The sequence below is a fragment of the Mycteria americana genome, chromosome 1, assembly GCF_035582795.1.
Source record: "Mycteria americana isolate JAX WOST 10 ecotype Jacksonville Zoo and Gardens chromosome 1, USCA_MyAme_1.0, whole genome shotgun sequence".
Lineage (NCBI taxonomy): Eukaryota > Metazoa > Chordata > Aves > Ciconiiformes > Ciconiidae > Mycteria > Mycteria americana.
Window position 1 is genome coordinate 112,775,380 of NC_134365.1, and position 20,380 is coordinate 112,795,759.

Consider the following 20,380-nt stretch of genomic DNA (forward strand, 5'->3'; position numbering starts at 1 on the left):
CAGATTGGGATGAGTCACTGGATTAGCAGTAAACAACAAAAATGTGTGGTTCTTTGATAATTTAAATTACTGGTCTGAACCTGGGGAGACAGCCATCTAAGCAGACTTTGACAGATACTTTAAAAATTGATGGCAGTAGATATGCACTAGGAAATCCACAAGGATTTTAAATAACCTAGGTGAAAATACTGAAAATTTGCTGTTAAGTTAAGCTTACAGTCATTTAAAGTCTACTGATAAATGGAGTCAATTTGCTACACCGCTGCACTGGTTTTCTGCGACACACTGGTATAAACTCTCATCTGAATGACCATAACTTGGGTGATGATTGGAATCGTGCGTTTAATTACTGTCTATTACAGCATCTAGCCTCTTGTTAATATAGATTAATGATATTCTTTCTTTTTATAGTATGACATCGCACACAAGATTGGTGACATAACAGTGGTATAGACATGAAGAAACAGGCATCATTTTTTGCATGACTTTCAAGTGTGGTGAAACTGAAGTACATTATGAAATGAAGTGCTGTTTTTTTACTTGATCTCACTTTAGATTCAAGATTGTTAAGTAGGCTGTATTCGGTTTTGTAAGTACCAAGTTTTTTCTTTTATGTATTTTTAATGCAAAGTTTACAAAGTGACTACCAACATTTTTCTTGCTAGTTCTGTGTTTTGAAAAGTGTGCACAATCACTCCTCTCTGCCCCACCACCATGGAGATTCAAAAGCTCGTGAGGTTAACAAAATCCACTCAGGTAGTAGAAAATACAGCCTAAAGCAGTGGGGTGTTGAAAGAGATTGTAATCTGGAATAGCTTTGTTTTTTCCTAGCGCTCTGGTCTGCTGATTTGATAGGAAGTGTATCATCTATTCAATGCCGTAGTGATACCAATGAGATCTTACAACCTGTGTGTGAAATGCGCTGTATTTTAAGATTGTATATATTTTATAACACTTAATAAAATGTACTTGAACATTACAGTTAACACATGCTTCAGCATAATCTGTTAATGCAGGTGTTGTGTACTGTACACTGCCTCATTCCTTTGGCTCCCCAGCTTACCCTGCAGGAGACCAGAGGGAAGAAGAGGGTGCTTTTTAAACCAGGCTAGTTACGGGGTCCTTGGTCCCTCCTGCGACATGGAGACTTTGGGTATGATTTCATAATGAAAGTATTAATCTACCTAACCACGTAAGGATGAGACCACTGTAGACTGATCCCATGGAGGGGAGCTTAGTAATTCATTTTCGGAGCCTCGTACCCTGCTGGTACTCGGGCATTTTTGATAACTCGTTATCTGTCACAGTCCGCACAAGTCAGAGCACACTGAACGACACCCCAGCATTTAGGAAGTAACAGTGAGCATATGCAAACTTAAACCTGTCTTTGATCAACTACATCTTTCTGTGCTCTTGAGAAATACTGGGTGTATGTGCACGGGCTGGTTTTTTACTATTGTAAATATGTAGATACTAATTTAAACCTTAATCCAGAGATATCTGTTATGCTGTGGTCTGAAGGAAACCATATAATTCATTGGTGAAACTGGTGGTTATAATGCTGAACAAACATGTTACTTACTGAATTATTTTTATTTCTGTTTTGGAGAGGAGCGCAGCTAATTCTAGAATAAATTCAGATGCTTTTGACCAAAAGATCCATGTAATCCATTTTGTCACTGCACATGAAAAAAAACAAATAAAGCCATCTAAGAAAATAGTAATGTCTTCTTGAAAAAAATGAAAGAGAGGAGGGTTTCTAAATGTCACAGGTTTAAGTAGCCAATTTAAAAAAAAAACATTCCAAATCTAAGTTCAATATTATAATTACAAAAAATATACTTTGCCTTTAAGAAGCACTTGTTTTTATGCCAAAACATTACATTCCTCATTCTCTCCTTTGACTCCATGCTGCCTCAACTTGTCTGTGAGTGAATCTGGCAAGTAATTAATCAGGGTAAAATTCCATTGGGATCAGTATCAAAGTTGCCTGGTCAAGAAGCAACAACTGCCTGTTTAGCGTATGTTCCGTAAGGTAGTGATTTATAGATATAACTTACCTTTTTTGCTACGGTGTGCTCCATATAAGATGAATAAGTGTCTTTTTTTCCCCTCTAATGACTGCCATCATCTAAGTGCTTAATTGCTGGTGTTTTAGGAAAGGAGGAGAAAGGTAGGAATTACTGTGCAAGCTTATAGTTTTACTTAAAAACTGAGTTTTGTAAAAGAACTCTTTTTTGCAGAAAAATCTGCAAAACTTGATGCACCAAAGTATGTTCTTGAAGGAGTAAGTGAAATTAACTATTTTTTGTACTCAAATTCCTACCTAAATTAACTTTTAATGTGCATATATTTTGAGTAAGGAAGTATGTAACATGCTGTCATTGAAGTTAAATGTGTGTCCATTTTGCAAAGAAATTTGCATTTAGCTTTTCTTCAGGAAACTAGTAACTGCACAGCTACTTTGTCATCTGTCTAGTGAGTTGCTTGGCTAATCCACATGTTCTTATCAGGTGTCCAGATACCAATACTGAGTCTTTTGAAAGGTACTGTGTGTTGGGTATTTAGTCCAGAAGTCTACCCCAGTGAGGTCTCCAGGTAAGTGTTGTCAACTTTACGTTGCTGTGGCGTAAGCAGGGTACAAGTCTGAAAGCTTGTCTGATGCCACGCAGAAAGTCTCAACATAGAGTCTGAGTCTGAGTCTGCTTTCTGCCACCTTTCTCAGGCTTGGAATATACAATAGTGAAGCCTAGAGGTCATGCCTGTATAGATTATCGTGACCAGGTGGCTGTTCAGGACTGATTGTAGATGTCAGGAGGTATTTTTACTTGGTTATAGATGAATTTTCAACCGTTTATCCTTTGTATCTAATACTCAGAATAGCTTGGTCATGCATGGTCAGCGGGTGGAAAACACCCTGGCTCTCGTGCCAACACTATTAAATGAGAAGAAGTGGTGCGTTTCACATACCTTAACTTCTTGCCAGGGCTTGCTTTTCACAGGAAAGTTCAAGCAGGTGCTCGTTTGGTAACTGTGCTCTTGTCCACACCCAAAAATATCTCATCTGATGTTTTATATGCAAACTAACTGGCCTAGACATGGAGAGTCAGACAAAGCCTAAATGTCGCCTGTACTCCGCGGCCTGCATCTTTGCCGCAAAACAGATAAACTAACTTGCAGTGCTTTCCCACCGTCCCTCCATAATACGTTGTTCTATCAAATGGGAATTGTTAGATCGAGCTGATACTTTACTCCATTTAGTTCAGACCACTTCAGATTCATTTCTCCAAAAGCCATTGTAATTACAGACATCTGAAGAGTAGCACTGTGCTCATCCCTTCTCACGCTTACCGGCATGTTCTTCGTGGTTACCAAGCCTTGCAGTCATGTAGACCTTTAGGTTTGATGTAGGCTTTGGAAAATGTATGTTGCAAGCTGCTACCGAGGTTGGTTATGTGGGTTCAGACTGCCTTGGTGGTGTCCTGTACGCTGCCTAGGGTTTAGGGTGAGCCACATAGTTCACCAGATGAACTTTCCCGTGGTCTAGGGGCTGCTTGGGATTCAAACTTTGCTTTACAGGCAATATGGCTGCAACAGGCCCAGAAATGGGAAAATCTATGCCAGTGCAAGGCAACTTCACATTGCTACATCTGTATCCATGCCTGAATTTATATCATTGTAAGTATTTGCATAAAATTAAGAAACCTCAAACCGTGACTCTAGCATATGCATTTTGAATGACAGAGCTCAGCACGCTACAGAAAGAATTGGCCCAGCCTGTCTGGCTCTGGGCTTTTCTCTCCTGGCCTTGGGCTACCTCCTGTCTTGTCAGCATAAGCATTGGTGCAGCTGCCGTGAGCCACATCAGAGACATGATACAGTTTAAAATTACTTACGTATGGTGTGGTGTAGTTTTAACTCAGGTATGTTCATCATTTCAGTTCAGCGGGCGGCTGCACCAATATTTGTGCTGACAACAGGGGAAGGAGGCAGTGTGAAAGTGGAAACGAGGATCAAAGTACAAGAAAAAGGCGGACAACTGCTTTCAGCAGCAGTGCTAAAAGGGCTCAAGGCACTTGAGTGCCCTGCTCTGAGCAGGGGGTTGGACTAGGCAAACTCCAGAGGTGCTTTCCAACTTCAGCTCTTCTGTCATCCTGTGAAAAAGATGCATGTACCCAAATTCTCTCTGCATCAAAAAAGGTGATCCTCAGCTGCCATGTAAAGTTGAAGGTGCTGGAAGGCTGCAGACACCTCAGCTTTTGACACTGATGTTTCTATGCACCTCTAGCCTCCTATCCTGCTCAGAGACCCTTTAGTCTGAATAGGATGCACAGCTTGCGTTGTATTGCATGTGCATCCCGTTGGCTACCACACGTATGAACCTTTACGAGTGTCCATAGGTATCCAGAGCATGCTCCCAGGGCATCCTGCTCCAGTCAGCGTTGGGATAAAGCACGCTGGCAGCAGTTGCCACTTTTCTTTTAATACTTAAAGGAGATGGTAGTTGATAATGCTGATGTTGTCCTTAACTATGAGCTTGCAAAAATGTATGCAGTTACTTTATGTGACTCTGAAGTTTCCGAGTCTCTCCTGAGGCATCTTGTGAAACATCCACGTGGGCAAATCACCTTTGGCTTCAGTGGCCATGCAGATGGGTCACTGGCACTGCAGTTCTCTTTGCAGGCTCCAGGTCTCTTTCTCTCTCCAGGTCTTCCAAAATATAGATGGATCAAATACAAATGAAGAGGAATAGCTTACTTCAGTCTCAACTCCAGTAACGTGGAAGGTAAAGAGGGAAACGATTACTTAAAAGGAAACCTCAGCATCTTTCACCACAATTTGATGCCATGTTCAAAGATTGTTTGCTGAAATCGTCATACCCAAGGCCCAGCTTACTGGATTTTAACATGACTGTTAACATGACGTAGCTACGACTTTAGTGTGGTTCATTCCAGTTCATTTGTATTCCTCATATGACTTCCACTGTTTACAGGAAAATGTGATACGTTGAGAATTTCAAGTAATTTATTTTGAATTGTTTGCTTATATAATATAATGCAGGCTGCATTAACGTTCAAGAAGCAGCTAGACGTGAGCAGGAGCCTGAGCTGATACTGAATATGCAAAAATGTTTACAATGCACTGTATGTACTGTGTTATTGGTAAGTAAATCCCCAGTTACAAAGTAAATGGCATTAATTACAATTATCACAATATAAGCCATGAAAGTTTTGGTTGACAGAAAAATAATAGCAGAATTACTGCCTTCTGCATTAACACTGGGTCATGCTGCATTTTATCATTTCCGAGTGTCTAACTTGGCAATGTCTGTTCTCTCTGTCCTCGTGATTGAAGCACCATTAATAGAACAAGAATTTGCTGTCCTTACAGAAAAATCATGCTCCCTTCAGATAAGTTTTTCTCAGCTTTGAACCTTTTTCCTCTTATCAGAAAAAAAACTTTTCCAAAGGCTCTGATAGTCCTAGTCCTGATGTTAACAGAAAAGAAGGTGGTTAATTCTAATAAATCTCACATCACGCACTAACATGGAAACGAAGTGCATGCAAGCCTTGCAGGACTCCTCAAAGGAAGCTATACATGAGTTGCTGAAACTGGGAAAGAGAGTACTAACACACCAAAGCCTGCCCTATGACAGACAGAAAAGTTTCATACTTTCAATTCCAAATTTTGATATATTTTTTTTTATAATTTAAATCGGGAACCAGCCATTTCCATGATGGGAGTGCTTAGAAGAAGGTAGGCTAGTTTCAAATCTCGGAGCAAAATTTTACTAGACCGACTGTCTTTAACAATAAGCATTACCAGTCATCATCACTATGTATGCAAAGTGTTGGTCCATAGCAATCGTCGCCTGGATTAGCTGCGAGCATGCAATCCCAAAGCACAGACCCGATGCCCTATGGTTAGCAGTGCCGGCTGCCGTCCCGGGCGGTTTGAGTCCCAGAGGTGACTGTGCGGTGGCTTGAGAGCCTCTTGGGCAGGGAAACTGGAACTGAGGTGGAGGCCACCTTTTCTCTGCCCTTCTGCCTCTCCCTCAAATAAAAATCTCAGCCTTTTATAAGAATTTTGAGTTTCCAGGCGGTTCCTAGCCCTTGGTCTCTCACCCTGGATTATGTGCTCAGAAAGATGGGGAGATGGGAGGGTTACTTTCCTAGGACATAGCAGGTGTCCTACATTTTGCTCAAGGTGTGGGTTTTTTTTCCCTTCCTTGGCTTTTTTCTTATTTTCTTAAAGCAAGAGGAGTCTTTTGTCATCTCTCAATATTGTATTTCAGTGATCAGTGTTTGACCGTCCAATGGTTGTTTATCGTTCTAGGGCCTCTGCTTTGGCTTCAGTGCAATAAGCTAATGAGGGTGGATTAAATTAGCTTGGGTAGGCTTTCGCTGGAGTAAATTTGGTGTGTGTGTACAATTTCTACTATGGCAGCAGAACTATCCGGCAGCAAGAAGGAGCTGGTGGGTAGGTAATATCTTCAGCTGCTCCACCTAGATCCAGAAGAGGAGATCCTGTTGGGAAGCACCTGTGTAGAGCAAAGGTGCAGTAAGCAGTGGGTCTGACTTGATGTCACAATACAAATTCTAATGACTGTAGTGCAGAATCTCTGCAGAGACGCTATTGGCCTAGTTTGTATGGTAGTAAGCAACGGGAACGCTAACATATAAAAATCCATATCTGTAGTACGAAGAGCCACACGTACTTTTCTACATAGCTGATCAGAAGAGAAAATTGTAGTAATTTATTCTTTCTTTATAAAAATTTTGAGGCATGTAAGAAAGACATTTCTTGATTCTTTCAGTAAGGTTTTATCAGTTTATTTGATGATGAATATGGATTTTTTTTAACATATGCTTGCAACGGCAGTCTCCTAATTTCTGAATCCCATTGACTCTTGTGTGCCAAGCAGCTCATAGTCCAGGGCTCGACCACAACCGAGTGGCTTGATTGTACCACTAGCAGATACTTAGATGCTCTGCGATCTGTCATAGTGGACACTTGGGCTCAGGGACCCAGAGGTCAGCTAAGCACCTTGTTCAAGAATGCAGCAGTCGTACTTACTGCGCACAGGTGACTAAGGGAGCACGTATGCACCTAACACCCTCTCTATCTTTCTGGTGCAATATGGCCCCTTATGGACAGCCGATGTCCCTGGCTGCACACACCCCTAAACCCACACTACTGAGAGTGCTATCGGACCAAAGCTGCCTTCTTGTCTCCTGTAGCACGTTATTATTATTTGTGGAAAGAAGCAAAGTGATCATCCACAAGGAATCAGTATGGGACTGGAAGGGAGGATGATGGCTTCCCCCATGCAGCCCGGGGGATGTATACTTCCCCCTATACATGTATACTTCTAAGCAAAAGAGAAATGAGCTTGAGCACTGGATCTCTGATTGCCTCCGGTGGGGAGGAAGCTCACTCCCTAGTGCTATTTTGGATGCCCCAGTTGGTGTCTCCAAGACAACTCTGCTAAAAAAGGGAATCAGGGTGGACAAGCTGTAGCCCAGGGACTGGACCTTTGCCCTCTCTTTCTTAGCAGTATGCACATAAGCTTGGGACCTGGCAATCTCATCTTCCTTCAGGCTTGTTGATGGTGAGCTTTTTGGGGGTGCCCGGAGCGGCGGGAAGGCATCAGGCAGCTGCGCTGGGCTCCTGTGCCACCCACTGCCCGCCGGAGGGGACACCGGTCGCATTGGCCAGGGGGGGATCCCGCTGGCATGGGCCAGAGCCTTTTGAATGGCCTCTGGTGGCAGAGTCTCCTGTAAAAACGTGCTTATTTACCTTTCCCAGACTCCCTGGCTATGGCTGTGGTGGATGGAAAACTCATGTTTTGCTTTTTTGCTTTTAGTAGCAGGAAAGTGGCTCGCACGGCACGGAGCTCCAAGGGACCAAGGGGAAAGTGTGGGCTTTCAGAGCCACTTTCCCTGACTCCTAGGTCTAGCTCCACTGATCCCTTTAATTGGAGAGTAAGTCCAACTGTTATTTGACCTAAAATAATGCTATTACTATTTATAAAATGCATCGTACACAAGTAAATTGTTGTCCTATTATATTACACTAAAAAGCCATATTTTGGCATTCCAGTGGGTTGCCTGAAGCAAGAAAATGTATGGAAGAAAGATAAACCATATATTGTGTGCTGATATTGGTGGTGGCTTCTCTTCCGTTGTGTCCCCTGAATGTACTGGCTTGGCCCTGCGCTTTCATGCAGAAGAATAAGGATTAGGTTTGTCCTGCTGTGAGATGATTCATGTATGGGGAATGTGCATATTCAGAAAGAGTGAGATTTCAAGAGTACCTCACTGAAGAGAGGCTTGTGGTAAAAATCAATAATAAACCAATAGCTGGGCAGGGAAAAATGTCTTTAATAAAAGGTATTTAAACTCAAGTTGAAATTTTAAGCAGTTATGATTGCTTGTCTGACCATTTCTGCTTAAGTTGCTGTTCTTCCTTTTTTTAAAATATGTTTTTTAGATATACAGTTTATTCTTTGATTTTAGGTAATATATACATATTTATGTATATTTATTTTATTTTTTTATATGTATGTGTATATATTTTTACAATATGCACTCCCTGAGGTGGTTTTCCAATTTTATTATATGATTTTGCTTTAGTACATTGTCAACAGTTATATAATACTAGAATAGGGCTGGATATTTAAAGTTATTATAACAGCAACTAGATGTCAAACTGTTATTTCCTTTAAAAATGTCTAAGATATGAGCTAATATTTAGCAGAACAAAAGTGTTTCCCAACTTTGATATTATTCATGCTTTCCCAGAGATGTTAACGTAACCCTGTAATTGGCATGAATTCTATCCCGCAATGAGCACTGTAAGAAATGCATTTTATGTTTGTTACTTGTTTTTAAGGCACAGTGGAAATTCATAGGATATAACAAACCGTGCATTTGAATATGTCTGATTTTCTTTCTGTACAATTAATTTATTCTGAAGGGAAAGGGAACATCAAGCTTAACGTATTTCTCAGCAGAAAGCCTTCTCTGAAAGATTTTCGTTTGGAGATAAGTGCCTAATTTCCAAATAGCATGTTATGTTAATCTTAAACAGACACTTTCAGAAAATCTGCATTTGAATTCTCTCTTCTGGCAAAATTAAAGAAAAAAAAAAGAGAAAAAAAATTGACAGTACACAAACATAAAGCTAGAAACAGTTATTCTGCTCAGATTTTGGCTCTTGTCTTCATTGTGAGCAACCCAGGCATGACAACATGGTTTGGGTATACAAGCCCTGAAAAATAAGATTTAGAAAGCAAAACGACAAATAAGACTGGGGTTGTCTTTAGCTTGTCAGTTTGACTTCTGTCTAAGCGGATGAAAGGCAAGCGCTCATGCCACTGGAAAACTGCTTGGGAACCTACGTGAAGCTTGTTTATGCCTCTCATTTCGGTTTCCACTGGCCAGGTAACTTCACCAGAGAGGCCCCTTCTTCCAGCCACTGCAGATCCCTCGACGTGACTGTTGGTCACGAGTGCTGGGCCAGGAAGAACCGGTATATAGTACCAAAGGAAAAGCATGGCAAAAAAGCATCACCATCATCATTGTCAACTGCTGCACAGGAGAGAGCCTCCTAAGCCTCCTGGACCCTGTTGCTGCTCTCCCTGCTGGCCACTTTCCCTTTCCCCTCTCTACCTTCCTGTCTCTCTCCTTTTTTTAATATTCCCTGTCAAGTAACTTTTATTATTAGAGTAAGCCTGTGCCATAAGTTACGGGTGCTGCTAATGAAGCTCTGTGCCTGTAAACTTGTGCAGCAAGTACCCATTTCATTTCTTTTTGATTTCTTTTGGGGCACAACTTGTGGACAGGGTAGGCGTTGCATCAAAGGGAGGTGGGGCTAGAAAAGCATGGCACTTTTTGCTGAGCTCCATGATGATTTTTTTTTTTTTCATTTGATTTGATCAAGTAGAATTGAAAAACAAAGCAAGCCAAATCCACACCATTGTTGCTCAGGCAACAAGATGTAGCTAAGAATGAAAACTGCAGCTTCATTAAAAGCGATGCAAAGGATGTACTGTAGCTGCCTCTGGAAATCTGCGTTGATCAAAACCTGAGCTCTAAGCTGGGTGCGTAACAAAAGCATCAGTTTCAGTCAGTTTCACTACAGAAGCAGCAAAGCTTCTAATGGGAAGCTGGTTTGCCTTTGCTTATATGCATTTGAACACTGCTGCCCTTTGGAAGTTCCTGTAGGGAATATCCATCGACTCTTCAATGTGTTTTGGCAGACAGAGAAGAGAGAAATGTAGTTAATAGCCTCTTGCCAATACTCAGTTCTGCTGGATATATCATACAGCCATCTAAGAAATCTGACAGGCTTCATAAAATTAGCCTCAAGCTAATTAGTAATGTCAATGTTTTTTAAATTACTGTTAATATTGTTGCTGTACGTTGTCCAGAAGCTCAAGTGGGGACCAGCACCCTGTGTATTCACTAGATATGGCAAAGTGTCATAGCCATGAATTAAAAGCTTTCCGAAATCTGAAAATATTTCTGTCCTTTTATCTCCTCTGTACTCCTCTGTTCTCAGTTTGTAATCCTGATTTACCTTATTGGCTTGGTTAATGTTAACTTCATCTATGTAGCCGAAGAGAAAAGAAACACACCAAAACTTTCCTCCTTAAAGATTTATTTTTATGTTATACATTCCTGATCATGAAATGGCACATACAAATATGGAGAAAGTGCTAGATTCTGCAGTCTTATTGTATCTCATGATACTTGACATTTTTTCCACTTTAGTCTCTAGTTGCTGGAATTACTTAATGAAAGGACAATTTATGGGGGGAATATTTGATTAAAAAAATGAAACAAGTATGAAAAGTAAAAAAAACCCACAACATTTTATATACAAAACCCCTCACACATATATTCATATGTACAATATTGTTACCCTTTATGATGTAGTTAAGGAATAGGAATGTAGTGAAAGAGAAACCTACTAATGTTCTTCTTTCCGATGCTAATTTGGTTAAAATGCGAAACATGCTTACTCTTACCACTAGCAAATAATGTGCAATTGCTATACTTAGGTAGGGTCGATTCTAAATGTTCCGACCCAGACTGGCCTCGCTGTGTTGGACACTACAGGCAAACAGTAAGAAACCCATTCCTACCACATAGACCTTGTAAGACCTTATAGTCTAAACAGAAAGCCAACCAAATGCTGAGAAACGAAGGGGTGGGCAAATGGTTGTCTTTATTTTCCAGAGGGGGAACCAAGCCAGGGGTTGGTTAAGTAAGGTAACACAGATCGAAAAGGAGCCTTGCAACAGAAAGATAACCCCAAATCAAGTTTCCTGTATCAAAGCCCAATGCATTCACCAGGTCAGCATTCTTCCAGCAACAACAGCTGTGCGAGTAAAAGAAGAGAAAGTATGACTAGGCATTAGCTGAAATGACTGACAGAATTGTAAGTCATTAGGTAAAAAGACAAAACTGGAAGCTGGAGGATAGGATTATGGAAAAGTTAATGAAAGCTTTTAACCTATGAACTTTCCCTTCATAAATATTTGAGGTATGACTGCCAAAATAAGATGTTTATTATAGGTTTATTTCCAGTAGAGGACTTTATAAAAATATGTGGATCTTATTTTTTTCTGTTTTATTTCATCAGCTATTGGAAAGACTGTGCTGTCTCTGTTTCCAGAGATCAAAGTGTAGGCAGCGAAAAATAAAGTAATCTGCCACTTTGGAATAATTTGCAGCAGCAGGCATTCCCAGTGCAAATCAGAGTGCAAATCAGATGGTGAATAAGTGATCTCAAAAGAGGATTACTGTGGATTAGTTGTCCACTGAAGCAGGCACTTTGTATAATGCAGCAGACAGCTCCAACGTGAGCCAATTCATTGCTTGTTTTGTGGTTCGGGTTTTTTTTTTAAAGAACATTATTTTATCAAATGGATTTTCATACACTAATTAACAGTATTTTGACAGTTTGTGTCTAGAAGACAGATCATGTGACATACTACTAAGCAACTGGAAATTAATGGCCAGACTTTCGGGAGAGGGAGGAGGCATGATAGGAAGCAGCCTAAGCTGCGTTTTCGTTGACAGCAGTTGCATGTAGGTTTAAACACTGCTTTGAAGGTTCTGCCTTGATCATCCATTGCAGCTTACAGCTTGATTTGTGAGACAAGGAGAAGACAACGCTATCTGGCCAGGGTTCAGTCCCACTGGTTCTCTAGTTTAAGTCATTCATATTTTAGCGATGCTTGAAGAAGAGCTTTATTGCCATTTTACTGATAGTGTATGTTGCTAAATTAATCTGTCTTTCAGCTCAGTAGGGCTGTCATGATAGAAGCAGCAAGGTGCTTAGAAACACCAGGTATCCATATATAAACAGCAATGTCCCAGCAATGTCCTGTTTCTGCAGTTTAATGTTTTACTCCATCATGCCTGTAGCTGTGAGGTCATTATTTCACACAACAAATTGTGTGCCGCGTCCCTGTTGACCTAGGTTCTGGCTATTTATTAACAGAGATAAAACGATTACTCACTGCGTTCCCCACCTCACAAAGTTGGCTTGCTGGCTTAAGGAGCACTGTCTGTCCAGAGCCAGGCTCTGGGGGGCTGTAAAGGGATGGGAAGAGAAGTGAAGGACAAGAACTCACTTGGACATCACGCACTAAAAGGAGGGAAATTGTGTACATTCTGTGTATGAAATGGTATCTGTTTTGGTATGCAAGGGAGGCAGGCTTTGAAGGAAAGCTCAAATTTTCTGGGCAGTATAAAATCCTTGGGGAAGAAGAGCAGAAGTAGCCAGCCGTTATTGTGATAATGGAAATAAACACATGCTGAAGCTCTAGATCCAGGCAGCTTTACGATAAGGCCAGTCCTGATCCAGCAGCACTACTGTCTCCTCTGTTTAGACAGCAACAGCTCCAGCCCATAGTCCTGGCTGTACCCCTGCCCCCCGACACACCGGGGAGAGGTGCAAGCAAGCTAAAACTTCGGGATTCACTGACAAAGAGCTAATTTGCACCATGGTTTCTGTGTTCAGAGCAAGCCTGAACAAGCACTGGGAAGCTTGCTCCCTGTTCCAGTTAAAGGTCAGCCAGTTGCTTCTGATTCAATCCCAAACTCATCATTCGGTCAGAGTTTTCCTCCCCTGTATCATCAGCTTGGTCTCTTCTTCAGACTCTGCAGCAGGCTAGAAGTAAGTGAGAAGAAAAGAAGATTGCAACTGCTCTTGAAGCTTCTTTTGAAACAGGCAAAAGGGTTGTTTCCCTGGTGCCTACTGTCCTAGGTGAGACACCAGTTCCAGCAATGAACAATGTAATATGAAAAGTGACAGGGAGACTTACACCTCTAAACGGCTGGGATGGAATGAGGTCAAGTTTGGCAAAATGCATCACATCAGCTGGAGAAATCCTTTAAAATAAGACTTTTGCTGGCCACACTGTGTATGTATTCTACCCTTCATGGTCAAAAACTCCACTGAAAGCCTCTTTATCCACCGAGGCTGTGACAAAGATGTTCAGGTATGTTTCTGCAATAAGCAGTATAAATACATGTTGTCTTTTATGTATATTTGTAATGCAACTCTGTATGTCCTCATTAATCTACAGCATGCTGCTACTGAAACATACCAATGATCTTCTGCCATGAACCAAACATCAGACTCTCTCATTTTAATACAGGAAACACTTATTCAAAGACATGGAAATGTGGGCTTGCAAGAACTGATAGAAGGACTATGATGCAGGACCCAAGCTCCTTGGTTGCTTTAGGAGTGTTGTAAACCCACCTGTATTTAGAATTTATTGTTACTAAACATTAATGACAAACTTTAGAAGAATACCAAATAAGACTTAATGAGTTTTCCTCTTGTGACAGATTGGAAACCTGTAGATGTGTACATGACAGAGAAAGAGATGACACCAGATTCTTATAAAATACATTTGCTTCTCTTAAAATTCCTCCAAGACATGACAAGGTGCTAAAGGCACCTGAAACTTGGCATGTGCGATCATTTGTTATCGTAATAATAGTAAAAAGATTTGCTTCTAAAATCTTCCTGTCCCTGCAAATCATTCCAAGCTGCCTGGGTACCAGTATAGCCACGTACCTAAGCAGATGTTTGATTTGTACATATGAACAGTTTTACTGAAATCATATGTCTGAAGTTCTGCATGTGATTTTTTTCCCAAGCATGTGTTAGTTCACTATACAAACAGCAAAAGTCAAATCTCTATATACATATGTATATGTGTGTATATATATATACACACACATATATATATATCTGTAGGAAAGACACTGATGTATATGGCAACCTACTACCAATTAGATGAATTTTTGAGCATTACCCAATTGTACTGAACTCCAGCCTCCTTAGATGTGCTTACCAAAACGTACAAATAAGTCAGTGAGATGAGAAGGCAATTATGTGAAATCCATCATTCACACGATAGGATGAATAACAAACCTGTAGTGAATACAGGTAAATACCTAATAAGGAGACAGATGTTGTATGCCTATTTGTGTGCTGATTTTTTGCAGTGTTCAGAGGTAACTGGGCTGTAGTTGATAAGTAAATATTATATACATGCAAAGAAACAACACAGTCTGTGGCTTAGCTTTTGACTTAGAGACAAAAGGATTTCTTGATATAATGTATTTTTGATCTTGTAGACGAGGGTTTTTTTGTGTAGCACATATTCCCCAAAGGAAGATGCATAATGATATTATGTGAAAGGATAGGAAGACATATTGTCTTATACTTTATTACCAGCTTCACTAACATGATCCTTATTAAACATAAATCTTCTGCTGATGTGGACTGAACTCAGAGAAATCACAGCAAATTATACAAGCTATGGCTATCTCTGTCCCTCTTCTTTCCTAGGGGATTAACTTACTTGTTGTTATGTTTCCATGTTGGAAGTGGCAAATGAATTTAGAGTGATAGCTGCTCAGCAGTCGGTGATACGTGTAGAAATTGGATTTGAAAGTAAGTGTGTTTTCTGCTCCAAGCTTCCTGCTGTGGCTGAAAACGTGACCAGCTTATATTTTGCTGTGGTAAAAAATTGTACCTGTAAGAATAAGTAAATCAACAAAACTCAGGTAGTTTCTGTTTCCTGAGCTCCTGAATGTCCGTGGGCTTAATGATACATACGAAGCAGTCATAAATGTCAATACATAGGAGTTTTCTGACATCACAGCTTTCCATCTAGTTTCCGGTTCCCCATCTATGCGCTATCGTATCCCAAGTGCATGCAGCTCTATTCAACAGCACATTTTGTTTCCTACAGTGCTGCCAGTAGTGCACCTCGGGGTTAGCCAGAGAATGGAGTGACAGCACTTGGCTGCTCAACAGGTTTGAAAGAGGAGGAAAAGAAAAATGCAATTACTGAAATCTACCACCAGAGAGAGCTTTTGTCTTGCTAACGTTAATAGGCAGCCTACACAGAGCAGGACTTCATCTCTGGTCTCGTAATGGAAGTTTTTATAGGTATTAAATTATTCCTCTTTAGGTATCAGGAGGAGAGTAAAGAATCGAAATTCACAGCACTGATAGGAAACATAAATGCTCTGTGTGTGTGTGTGAGCGTACACACGCATACAAGTCATTTTTATTGCACGCTTGCTCCTGTGACAACTGTCAGGACAGCGTAGCAAATGCGAAAACTAATGACAGCTGGGGGCAAGCTGGTAGGAACTGAATGACTCGTATCTACGAAGGTCATGATCTGATAACGGTTCCTTTGATTTTAGCTTGGTCTCCCAGTATGGCCAAGAGAGCGAGAGGCATTTTGTGAAGCGTGGAAGTGCACTCAGAGTTGAGCTGGCTGAGTGAGGACCTATGCTGCACATTTCTCCTCTGCCATGAAATCGCAGGCATAATCTTGCTCTGGGAATAGAGCTTTTGGTTTCCACCACTGACATGTGACACAATAGCAAAATTTTTCTTAAATGTATGCGATCACATCTTTCTTCAGATTTGAAATACTTTTTTTTGATCACACTGGATTTCTTATGTAGAAAACCAGCTTCCATGAAATGGACGTAGCTTTGCAGAAATTTTTGTTTCGCTTTTCATTTATCTGCTTGGTAGAACTTGGCATATATTTTACCTGATGGCTCATATTGTTTATGGCAAAGACACCAGCCTTGGCTCACAAAGAACAGGAGGTGGGTCGAAGCTCTGAAGGTATTTCTGGGAAGTGTCACGACACGGTTGCAGGCTTCCCGGCTTCTTTCCTGGGTGTTGCAAAGTGTTGCAAAGAGAATACTGGGCAAAATGGACTGTAGCTGTGGTCCAGCATCTCTGTCGACTTTGCTGTTAGAGATGAAGTGTCCTCCTCTCCACCCTCCCCACCTCCAATATCCCTTCTCCACTTCTGTTGCAAAAGGTGATGTGCAATTTGTGCTCAGCAATACACCACCTTCATGTGATCCTCCTGATATCTATGTGGACATGGATGGAGACCTTCAATGAAGCAATGCTGTCCTTTGTTCTCATAGGAAGATTGTTATTGTTCAGTTCTTTCACTCAGCTGTCCTTCACTGATCCTTCCCATGTTAAAACTTCAGGCACTGCTGGGGAATAGGCATGTTCAGGCCTGTGAAGAAACACTTTTCACTGCAGGTAGAATAACTGGAGCTGCCTCTGTACTCTTCCAGAAACGGTCTCATCCTAGGAAGGCCTGACCTAGGAATTTCTTAGTGTCTTTTAAATACTCTTCATTGTAAAGACCCAGTGTACTCAACACCTTTTTTTTTCTTTTTCTTTGGTAGAAGCAGATCAAACAGCATATTGACTAGCCACCAAAGCAACACATATCCTCTAAGTGAGCCAAACACATGACAAAAGTCCACACAATCTAACCGTACGTACACGTGGACATCCAAGAAGCCCCGAAGAAAAAGACCATGTTACAGGTCACATGAATTATTCTGGCAGGTTGTATCAAGCCAACTTAATTCTAGGTTGTCTTTAATTCTGCATTCTGGGTTTTTATTTTGTGTGTGTGTGTGTGTGTGTCACTAAAGAAATAACAACACTGACAGCCAACAGCTTTTGTGAAGTCCTAAAAAACAGAAGCTATTAATTTTGGCTTGGGATTCATATAAACAAAGCTTCAAACTTCAGCGGTTCCTCTGAGGAATGGATGACTGTGCTGAAGTATCCTACTACAGAAGCAAGGTCTAATTTGTTTTGCTTACTTGAAAAAGCATTGTGGCAGTAGATGTATTCCAGTGTAGTTTTCAAAAATTTATTTTAACAGAAATGGGCCTCCTAAATTCATTCCATGCTAATTTTCACCTCAGAGTGAGCTCTATTCCTGAGCATTGCATTAGCTGCTTGCTGTGAATCCTGTGGTATTCCAGCCCTTGGCATCAATGAGGACAGACACGTTGCTGCACCATTGATTGACCAGATATGTAATCAGGGTTGATCATATCAAAAACTCATCACCTTTTACAGTTGTTACAATTCAAGACTGTGCTTTAGAGAAAAGGTGAAAAGTTGTCTTGGATAATACAGGATTTGACCCTGCAAGATATTGAACACCTTTGATAATATGTGAAATTCTCCTCTTAGCCACTTCCATCATTCAGAGTTAATGATAATTAAAGAAATCTTTACTCCTGTCATCAGTCTGTCTCTGCAGTTTCTGCAGTCTTTTTGATAATTTCATGAAGGGCTCAGCATATGGGCAAAACAAAAGTCGTTCTCTCAAGCCACTGAGTTTGCAGCTGAGAAAGCACATGCTCCAGTGGATCCCTTGGTAGGAAAATCTCCAGGATGCCCTTGGAACTGTCAACACACGGCTGCGTTCAGGAGACTTGGGCACACAGCTCAAGGCGTGCAGGAGCTGATGTCTTCTGAAGACACCTGGTTCTTCAACTGGGATGTAAGGGTGTGAAATAAAGCATTTCAAAACTTTGGCAGACTGACTGTCTAGCTATGTCTGTGGATGCAGCTCAGCGCTTTTGCAATTGCTCTACAACCTACTCCTGTACACGAAGGGCAAGGTGTGATACTGCAGCGGGTTATTGCCCAAGGCATGGACCCTCCCTCTGCCCAGCGGTGCATGCTCCCAGGGCCAGCCGTGCGATGCTGCCCTTTGAAGAAGCGTCGACTCAACCGTTTGTCAGACTGCACTGTGAATCAGCTCAGGGAACTGATTTGGTTGAAAAATAAGCCAGCAAAAGACAGTGCCACAGGGAGCTGTGCCTGCCCACCTGCAAAAGCAGAGGAAGCTGCACGAGGAAGGAGATGTGGAGAAACCTGGGAAGGCACAAAGCCAGCGAACGCACATCAACCCGCTGGTTAAAAGGGGCCTTGGTGCAAACAGCATTATACCTCTTTGTCTTCCTTCATGTAGGGTAAGCAGGGTGTGAGCTGGCAGCACACACCTCCTCAGCCCACCCTGCGCCCCGGGCAGGCACGGAGTGTCGGCCGACCAGCTGCACCAATGCACCAACTCACCCCCATTGCCTGCCCGACCTTCCTCCACCCTGCCCGGGCTTGGGCATTCCTCCATGAGCCAGCAGGACCACAGCAAAGGCTGCAGCTGGTTTTCTGCCTCTTTAATGAATGGCTCCCAGAAAGGGCTGGCAAAGGCCAGGGCTGGCTCCGCAGTGGCAGTGGGGAGTCAGGGTGCTCCAGTGCTGAGGGAGGGCAGGTGCGGCAGGGGGGATGCCTTCGCTTGGCTCAGCTGGCCCGGAAAGCACTATGCCAGCGCAAGGTAGCCCACTTCAAAAGCTGCTGCACCTGGAGGCTCTTGGTTTGCCAAGAGAGCAGGGTGTTGGTGGAGTCACCTCCTTGCTGGCTGAGGGCTTCTGGACCTGGGTGAGAAAGAATCCTCCATTTGATAGTGGGGAAGAAAAGCCCTGAAAACAACAGGGACTCCAGCGCTCAGGATGTCTTTTCAGTTATGCTGTCATCCCCCAGTGTGCCTGATCTGTCTTGATAGATTTCAACACTTCTTTTCCCTGCAAATGAGTCCTCCATCCTTTCCAGCGGTACCTTCGCAGAGTTTATAAAGGGGAAGTGACATGCCAGACTAGCTGCTCTGCCCTGCTTGCATAAATGCCAGTGTGAGGTTGAGAGTTTACACGGGGTTTTTGAAGTGGAGGACTGAAAAATTACTTTTCTTCCTCTTCTATCAGTGTTTTAGCCCAGGGCTTCTAATTGTAGCATGTTTCTTAGCTCAAGATATACCACGAGGTAAAACTGGCTGCAAGGAGCAGCAGTTCAGAATGGAAGTGGTATACAGTCTTGTGATATAAAATAGCTGACTCATACCAGCGCGAAAATAATAGGAATTTTTACAGCTAATTTCATGCAGCAGTTGTGGTGGGAGGAGAAGGAGGTTATCATCAGATTCAAACTGCAGAGCAACACAAGCAGATTTACCTCTTTAAGGCAGCGAAAAAGCCATCCTGTTGCGGGTGACCAGGCACCACACTTGCTTACTGATAATTCGTCCAGCAAGACTGCTGTAAACTATGGACAAGGGAAGTAATTGCCACTGGGTCTCAGGCAATTTTGAATTTACCAGAGCAAAGACCGTATTGCCCAAAACACCTTCTGTTTGCTTTTCGGGCTCCGCTTTTTCTAAATAAGCCTGAAGAACCCTGCAGTCCTTTTCAGAGACTTTCTGGAAGGATTAATCCTCCCAAAAGGCTAGAAGTAGTGAATAGCAGCACTAGTGCATAGCACACAGCTGTAAAGACATAAACAGATTAAGCTTTGCAATCAAATTCAGTACTGCCACATTTTGTAGTTGAAGAAACAAGCACAAATAGGTTACTGGTAATGGATTTGCATACGGTCATCCCAAAAAATCCAGTAACACAGCTAGAAAGAGAGCTTATAGTCGAAGACAGTTTCACAGCCTTGCTCTGACCAGCTTTGGCTGCAATGAGCCGACGGATGATGAAAGTGCAACCGTGGCAGGAGGTGACAGTGAAAACCCTGAGTGTGTCCCCAGCCTCCTGCTAGACTGAGGAAGGTCAGTAGTCATGAAGTGAGTGGCCTTATTACTTTGAAGGAGCTTTAGCCTGAGAGTCCGGTGCTGGGCTCCCCAGTACGAGAGATGTAGTGGAGAGAGTCAGGGAAAGGCCAGAAAGGTGATTAAGGGACTGGAGCATCTGTCCTACAAGGAGAAGCTGAGAGAGCTGGGACTGTCCAGCCTGGAGCAGAGAAGGCTCAAGGGGATCTGATCCATGTCTATAAATCATAGAATCACAGAATCATTTAAGTTGGAAAAGACCCTTAAGATCATCAAGTCCAACCGTTAAACTAACACTGCCAAGTCCACCACAATGCCTGATGGGGGAGGAAAGAAGAGGGAGCCAGGCTCTTGTCAGTGGTGCCCAGTGACAGG

At 42.1% G+C, this 20,380-nt stretch overlaps 1 protein-coding gene across 1 annotated transcript in view; it reads left to right on the plus strand.

Annotated features, from left to right (window-relative positions):
• Nucleotides 1-1,656, plus strand: part of CXADR (CXADR cell adhesion molecule) — a 37,982-nt gene extending 36,326 nt beyond the window's left edge. The window contains exon 8 of the mRNA XM_075516777.1: nucleotides 412-1,656. Coding sequence (XP_075372892.1) covers nucleotides 412-453 — 42 coding nt within the window. The 3' untranslated portion in view covers nucleotides 454-1,656. The remainder of the gene's footprint in view (nucleotides 1-411) is intronic.
• Nucleotides 1,657-20,380: the final 18,724 nt, after the last annotated feature.